The sequence below is a fragment of the Sarcophilus harrisii genome, chromosome 6 (assembly GCF_902635505.1).
Source record: "Sarcophilus harrisii chromosome 6, mSarHar1.11, whole genome shotgun sequence".
In the NCBI taxonomy this organism is placed as follows: domain Eukaryota; kingdom Metazoa; phylum Chordata; class Mammalia; order Dasyuromorphia; family Dasyuridae; genus Sarcophilus; species Sarcophilus harrisii.
In genome coordinates this window covers 27,279,388-27,287,917 of record NC_045431.1, presented here as the reverse complement: position 1 = coordinate 27,287,917, position 8,530 = coordinate 27,279,388, and the positions used below count along the sequence as shown (strand labels likewise).

General features: G+C 40.5%; 1 protein-coding gene across 5 annotated transcripts in view; it reads right to left on the bottom strand.

Moving 5' to 3' along the window:
- Positions 1-1,707: 1,707 nt before the first annotated feature.
- Positions 1,708-8,530, bottom strand: part of KLF3 (Kruppel like factor 3) — a 31,271-nt gene continuing 24,448 nt past the window's right edge. For 4 of the 5 annotated variants that reach the window (XM_031943089.1, XM_023506049.2, XM_012552290.3 and 1 more), the window contains exons 5-6: positions 6,108-6,268; positions 4,816-5,315 (exon numbers count right to left, since the gene is read on the bottom strand). In XM_031943089.1, the coding sequence (XP_031798949.1) occupies positions 5,134-5,315; positions 6,108-6,268 (343 nt within the window). In that variant the 3' untranslated portion in view covers positions 4,816-5,133. Of the gene's footprint in view, positions 5,316-6,107; positions 6,269-8,530 lie in introns of all 5 variants that reach the window. The other variant, XM_023506048.2, reaches the window with a different exon arrangement.

The following is an 8,530-nucleotide window of genomic DNA, read 5'->3' as shown; positions in this document are numbered from 1 at the left end:
ACTTCATCCCCACTGGAAATTTGGCCTTTCCCTCCTTTCCCTGCCCCGAGGGAACCGGTGTACTCCTCATATTGACTCCCTCAGCCCCATCCTGCTCTTCTTTATTACATTTAACTTATTTAACTTATGTATTTATTACATAGCTAGAAAGTAAGCTGCTCTAGGGGCAGGATCTATTTTGTTTATATTTGTATTCTAGGGATTTTGGCAGTAACGGGCATGTAGTGTGTGCTTTGGCTATCAAAAACAAAAATAAAGAACTCCCATGAGATAGAACTTGTTTTCTGTTGACCATTGTTCTTAATTTTTGATAGGTTCTACCAGTAATTTGCAATTTATAGAATATACCCACATTTCTGTTAAAATAACACTCAATGACAACATAAACTGCATCCCTACCAAGAAACACTGTGAGCAGGAATCCACTCTACCCACTCATCTTTCCTTCCTACCCTCGTATAAAAACAGATTCACAATGATGCTCACCTGGACTGTGCAAGCGTCCCTCCCTCATGCCTTCCCAGCATCCTTTTTCTTTTGACCCCTATTGGTTCTGACTCATTTGTCTGACGTTTCTGTCTCCCACCTACCTTTAAGGTATGGCTGGAGCAAAAATTTCAATGAGTTTTTTTTTTTATTTTTAAATCCTATTTCTGCTTCCCAGAAATATAGCTTCAACTGAAGTAAGTTAAGGGGACAAAATCTTAGTTCCACCAAGATTAAAAATAATAAAGTTACTCAGCTAAGGAGGCAGGCTCAAAAGCAGATGGGGGTTAGAGAGCACATGGGTACAATATCCAGTTTAGGCAGAAGAAACCAAAGTTCAGACACACAGGTTGTTACAAGTCACAGGCGGTCAGGTAGCGGGACTATGGACCCGGGTCCCTTACTCCAAGGTAGCCAAGTTCAGATCCAGCCTCAGATACTCCCTGGTTATAACCGTAGGCAAGTCACTTAAGCCCGTTTCCTCAACTCTAAAATGGGAATAACAGCACCTACCTTTTAGGGTGATGAGAACCAAATGAGGTTTCTGTGAAATACCTGACACAGTAATGTCATATTAATGATAGCTATTTATCATTTGTAAAGCACATTACTCATTACCGTATTATTACTTATAAAACGACTTTATCTTACCATTTTGTTGCCTTTCCCTGCTATATTAATAGCTATTTACCATTTATAAAATGTATTACTTAAAACCTCATTACTTATAAAACTTTTATCTTACCATTTTGCTGCCTTTCCCTTTATCATTCATAAAATGCATTACTTAAAATCTCATTACTTATAGAACTCTACCACTGTTACCTTTCCCTGTTATATTGAATTATTTATCACTTATAAAATATATTAAAACCTCATTACTTATAAAACTCTTCTATTTCATCTTAACATTTTGTTGCCTTTCCCTGCTACATCGATAGCCATCATTTATAAAATGTATTACTTAAAACCTCATTGTTACTTATAAAACTCTTTTCTACTTTTAATCTTATCATTTTATCTTTTCCTGCTATATTAATATTGTATTGCTCATGCCTGAATTATTACTTATAAAAATCCTTTCAACCTCACACCATTTTATTACCTCTCCCTTCCTCTCTAACCAATTACGTGGGCAAGGGAAGGTCTCCTCCGCCAGTGGACTTTTCTTCTTTGAGGAAATGTCTTTCATCCCCTCTGATGTAAAAATCATGTGATCACATTTAATATTCAGATGGTTTTATTAACAAGTTTATAATACATATATTGCATATGGTATATAGTATATGAGGACTGTACAGTACAAATTTATGTTCACAGTTTGACATGACAAAATGTCATTACTGAATTCCCATTGGACTACCAAAGTAGAAACAGTGAAGGTACATTAAACATTCACATCTTTAGTAAGAAAGATTACCAAAATGTTTCAGTATTTGCAAGTTATACTAATGCATGCTAAAAACCTCTTACCCATTCAGTCTTATTAGCTTATAAAATATATTACACTTTATTAAAAATTTCTGCATAGTTTACACAAGTATTAAAAGTACTGTAAATGTAATATCCCGCTATACTGGCAGGTATGGTTTAAGAGATGCTAAGCAGAAAGATTATTTTGACCCTCTAACATTAAGTACATAAATAGCAAAATAAAAAAAAAAAGTGCTAGTATCTGTAAAACATAAGATTGGCGTAGCCCTCATTTAATGTGTGTAAAATGGCTTAATTTTAGAATTTTCAGTCGTTTTAGAAGTCGTTAACTTTGACTGAGGAGAAAGAAGAGAACATACTCTGACCAACTTTTATGTACTCTGGGGATTAGTCAAGAACTATGGTATATTTTTTAAACAAATCAAATCGCTGCCAAAACCTGCTTTCCTCGAAGAGATTGTCAAAAAATAAACTGCTCACAAATGACACACAGGGCTATACATTATCAGCAAAATCACCTAGAATCCTTTGTTAGTGCAATACTGATAGTGCAGTTGAGTGTTCCATTTTAAAAAATATCCCTCTAGTTCTCCTATGAATGTTTCAAGGCTCTTGAGAACCTTCTGCTAATTTAGCATCTCCTTAGTTGTATGTAGTAGCTATTCTGCTAATACATCCCCTAGCCCCAAAGTCCATTAGATAGTTAATGCCCATTGAAGATGTAGATTCACATTTTAAAACTCTAATAAGACAGATGGTTATTTCCTGACTTCTTCCCCATAACACTTAATTTGAGAAATCCTTTAGCAAATGGAATTAAGAAAAAAAAATTCCATGTGTACAATTGTAGTCAATTAAGGATGTTGTTACTAAAACCACCGTCGAGAATGATAGGGTATACAACCTAAATACGTTCAAGGGCATTTCGAGATTATGCTGTATTTGACTCCTTCCACAATAAACAGCTACAAACTGCTAAGACACTAGGATTTTCATCTATGAGTAAAATACAATATTTATAAAGGAAGATTTGAGAGAAGGCCAAATATTAAACTAAAGATAGAGTAATATGGGAACGCGTAATCAGGTCTCAGGATCGTTTTCCTTTTGAAGTTGATTGTTGATAGCTCTTTCTTACCGAAACAAACCAATACAAAACAAGTTAAAAGCACTGACAAATCACCTCTGAAAGCTCAAATTTCAGTGCACTCCATTCTCTTCTACAGATTCCATACAAGTTGAGAAAAATGACTTTTTGGGGGGTAGAACAGCACAAACTACATTCGTTGGATCAGACACGCCCTTCCTATTTTCGTTCCATCTTGGTTCTTGAGGACATTAACTGAATTTCAAGCTGGTGTTTTGGCCTGAATGGTATCTCTTCATGTTATTTTTTTGGGGGGGAAAGGGGTGGAAGAGAAGGGAAGGGGGAATCAAATTGTGAATCCGTTTTTTAATCCATAAAATTATCAATTCTGGACTAAAGAAAAAAAAACCCAAATAATTCAGATAAGCCAAGATAATACATTCATTTCGAAAACATCTTAACCAAAACAGTCATTTTAATGTGGGTCATCGATGTTGGAGAAACGGAATAGGTTTGGAAAATGTACAACTGTTCCACATTTGAATTTCCTGATGCTTAGTTTATTGCCATAGCAACTGGCTCTCCCACATAACTCTTGCAGGATTCAAAAGGTGATGGAATCTTCAGGATGGTGAAACGCACCGGCCCCCTTTCAGTCGTTACTGAACCCACGTTCTTTTCCTTAGAAGTCGAGAGGTCCCAAGGGGTACAACTTTCACTCGCGCCTCTCCTCTCCCTACTTCTGCACGGCCACACCTCAGATCCTAGGTGCCCCCTTTTAGTCCTGGGTGCCCCATCTGCTAATGGAGAACAGAAAATCGGGCCACCCCAATATCCCAGATTGACAGTACTGCTCAAAAGCCAGCTTTTGAGGAAGAACTTCCTCAGGGATCCCAGTTCCAACAGGGTTCTGGCGGCTCTGCTCGTCCCATGGCCGGGACCCCGTCAGCTGATCTCACCAGTCCCGAGCATCCTCCTGTTGGGACCTCCAGGGTGCTGCTCGCTGAGGGGAGGGGCCGAGCGGACACGCGCGGATCCCCGAATGGCGGGTGCATTTGGAAATCTGCGCGGCGTGTCTCTGTGTGCTCTGGGCTCACTAGCTCGATTTACAGAGAGGGACGGATCTATGAAAGCATCAACAGCTGCTTCTCACAGACACCCCCGAGAGTATGTGAGACCCCATTAGGTTACGGGAACGTACACGATGCCCTGTGGGACCCCAAAGCTAAGGAAGGGGCTTCTGTGATCTCCCCGTCACCACCTCAGCTTTTCATCCCTCTGGCAGCAGAGCACCCAGTGTGGAGAACCTAAGATTGTGCTTTCTCATCGTACAAATTTGCAGAGATGTGGATGGAACATGGGTTGGGGAAGTGGGTGGGAGTTCAGGAAGGGGCTGATGGAAACGCTCCCAGGACCCCAGCCCCCCCCAGCATGCTTATGCTGGGGGGGGAGGAGGGGAGCTATCCGGCCTCCCCGCAAGCCCTCTCCTGCTCCCCACTTTATGGTGGACACTTTCTAGGAGGAGCCGCGCTGACCGCCCAGTCCTGAACGTGTTCTGTTGGCTGAACACAGGAGGCCGAGACAACAAATACTGTTTCTAACTTAGGTGGGACACAAATGCGATTTCTGACAAGTGACGATAAGGAGGAGCCGACCGATCGGGTCTCGTCCCGCCACAGTTCTGGTTAAGCCCGTGGGGAAGGTTCCACTCTCTCCAACCAGATTCTAGGGCCCATAAGCATGGAGTTCTGCAAGAACTAGCAGTCTGGATACTGGATTTCTAATACATTTACTGGTTTGTCAATATATGATGAGTGAATACATGGAGACGCTGACAAATGGCTAGGTTAGTTTACACGTTCCCTTATGCAGTACATTAAACATGTCTAGGAGGGTTTGCTTAGCATCCCCAGAAACAAGAAGTGTTCACATTCTTTAGGTCTGACCCGTGGCAAGGAGAAAGGAGGGTTAGATACCATCTATTACTGACCATATGGAAGTTTTTAATGGTATAAACTCAGCGATTCAGACCAGCTGAATCCAAATTAAAATGTACATGTAAAAAAATGAGTTAGAGAAAGGGAGGGAGGCGGCGAGAGAAGGGTGGATACGGAGACTGGCGGACTTCAGACGAGCATGTGGCGTTTCCTATGTAGAGCAAGGTGGTCGGAACGCGAAAAGCTCCGGTCACAGTCTGGGCACTGGAAGGGTTTAATCCCAGTGTGTTTGCGGAAATGCCTCGTGAGTTCATCGGACCGAGCAAATTTCCACGTGCAGCCTTCCCATGTGCACTTGTAGGGCTTTTCTCCTGCAAAAGAGAAGAAAAAGGATTGACTCCACAGCCAAACGGTTTAACATTTTCTGTTCCTTAGAAGGATGGGCAATGGAGCCCCCCGGTGCAGACTCAGGGCCTCCTCGAGGAGGCCATGGTCTTGCCTTTAGTCATCCGGGCCCAGGTCGAGCAGCTAGACCCACTCCAAAGCCACATCACAATGGGGAGCCCCTGAACCCCATCACACCCAAGGCCCACCTACGGCTCACACTCCAAGCAGCCCTTGGAACATGCAGACAGGCAGACAAGGCACTGCCCCCCCAAACCCCATGGCAAGGGACCAGACATGGCTAGTTACTGGGACCTTTCCTGGCTGGCCACGACTCCAAGGAGTCTCTCTTTTACTAAAGGGACACAAAAGAAAACAAAAAAGCCCTTCTCCCCCCATAATCCTAACCTTTACTCATGTATTCCACATTATCTCTGCTACTAGGTGGTGCAACGGATCAAATCCAGCCTCGGAGAGCTTCTACCCAACTATAAAGTGGGGATACCTCCCAGGACCGTGGCGAGGATCAAATTAGCCAGTATTTGCAAAACCCTCTGCAAACTAACTATAGTAATTGTAAAGCCTCCTGCAAATTAACTAATATTTGTAAAGCCCTCTGCACGTGGTACAGTGCGCTACAGGGATGCTATTATTATTTTCCTAATTGTTGTTATTCTGTTTCATTACTTAGATACTTAGATAACTTAGACAGAAGTCCAGTCGGACACAGATTAGGGCTCTAAGCATCTGGTTCGCTCTGGGCTCACTGGCAGTAGTACCTGTGTGGGTTCTTCTGTGGGCCTTCAAGTGGGAGCTCTTGGTGTACACCTTGTTGCAGCCCTCGTAGTCACATCTGTGGATCCTGCGTTTTCTTTGCGTATCTGGAGACTCCACGGGTAGAGGTCTTTTTCCAGGCTGGACTATGACTGAAGGGTGGTTTCTGTTAAAATTTAAAAAACCAGAAAACGTTAAAATGGCAAACAGAAAGCCTACCTCACGTTCTTCAAGAATTCTAAGCTGATTAATTTATCTTACTCATAAGCACCAGCCATCATCTCCTTTGTTTTTTATTTAGTTCTGTCCGCTCAAGAGCATTTTATCCTAAAAGCTGAGCTTGTAGAAAATAAACCCATAAGCCAAGATTCCTGTGTCTCAGATAACAATACTTTCTGCCTTGCAGAGAGGTCTCTCATAAAAGAAAATTTGCTTTTAATTTTTAAATAACAGCTTTTCTGTATCATTGCAGCAATAGTTCCTTTGTTTGCACAGAGGCTTTATGGCCGCTCCTAGCAGAGAATTTCCTGTTTGGTGGCGGGCGTGTCTCCTTCACCCCAGGCTGGGAAGCAGGGTTCAGGCGGCCATTCCCCCCCACAGGATGTCTGAAGCTGGCTCTCCACCTTCCCAGCCGCTCTACCTGGCTCCACAGGTACACAGATTCCTGGGAAGACATACCTCTCTCACATGAGATTTTGAATTAACGTCAGAAATCGGATTCCTAAAGGCTGATCAGCTATATTTTGGTTTTTGACTCTGCACACAGTAGGTGCTTTTAAGTAAGTGCTCTGTGTTTAACATATATTGGATTACTTGTTAAGGGAGGGAAGGAAAAATGTAGAACACAAGATTTTGTAAGGGTGAATGGTGAAAATTTATCCAATAGGGATAAATTGAAAATAAATTGATAAATTGAAAATAAATTGATAAATTGAAAATAAATTGATAATAAATTGATAAATTGAAAATAAAAAGCTTTAATTTAAAAAAAATAACTAAATGCTCAAATGAGATCCCTGAGTGAAGTATTTTAAAACTTTATAAAAACAGCAGATATTATTCTTCAATAGGAAGATCAAGTGAAATTTCCCTACTACTTAAAAGTTGAAATCCAGCCCAGCAGCTTAGCTAATTTTGAAAAATCTTTTTTTCTAAGGACCGAGAATCCTCCCAGATTCACATGGTCTACTTGATACTTTTAATTAAAAGATCACATGCTAATACAGCAACTGGCTCCAATTTCAATGAAAAACATTTTTTGGTTTTCATAGCTGATGACATAGACATTGAAATGGCAACAAATCTCAACTTGTCCCTAGTAAATTAATTTTTATGCCTTTGGGTTTACACAATGGAAAAAACAAATAAATACAAAAGGCAAGGAGAAGGGTATAGACCCCTTGGAATAAGCTTGGATGTTCTGAGCTCCTTTTAAGTCTTCCTCCAGCCCGCCTTGAAACCTGTCAATCACATTCTCACTGTATTCTCCAACTAGACTATCCACCTTCCCTGCTCCTACAGTAAGGAGGTGTTTAATCAAAGAAATGAATCAAGGGCTCAGGAATAAAACTGGAGAGTTTCAATTGCAGGTAGATAGTCTACAAGAAAAAATGAGGGTGTATCTAAGAATTATCTAAAGAAGAAGAAAAGGAAGGAGAAGAGAAATCCAGATATAAAAAATCCCAGAAACAATTCCTCTCCATAGCGTAATTTTTCCTCCACATCGACTTAGACCAAGGCTTTAGAGAGAAATCTGTCACCTCTTAAAAATTAATAGAGGGACAATGCTGTCTTGGGAGTAAATTACCTTAAAAAAACTCTTCTAATCGTGTTCAACTGTAATGATAGTTGATATCATTGATAATCAATTATGATGGTTAAAATAAAAAATGATTTTTAATCTAGCTAACACTGATAAAACTACTGTGCATCAGGCACTGTGCAAAGTGTTTTCCAATTATTATCTCATTTGATTCTCACAACAACTCTGACAGGCAGGTGCCATTATCACCCTCTTTTACAAATAAACTGGGGAAAACAGAGGTTAAGTAAGTGACTTGCCCAAGATCACATAGTAAATGGTTCAGGTCAATCTAAACTTCCTGACTCCAGATTATGGCACCAGTTAGCCATCCTACATACATTATCCTTGTGCTTCAACTTGAAAATCAAACATTTTTCTTTAAAAAAAAAAAAAAAAAAAAAGTGAACAAGTTGAAGTGTGTGTGTATGTGCATATATGGTATAAAAAAATGATGTGCAGGTTGATTTTAGAAAGTCATGAAAAAATTTGCATAAAATAATGAATTGAAACAAGAGGAACCAAGAGAACACTGTATATAGTGACAGCAATATTGTTACCCCACCTCTAAGGAAATAAGTATTAAGATATGTGTGGTGGGCAGCAAGACAATTTCGAACTTAATGT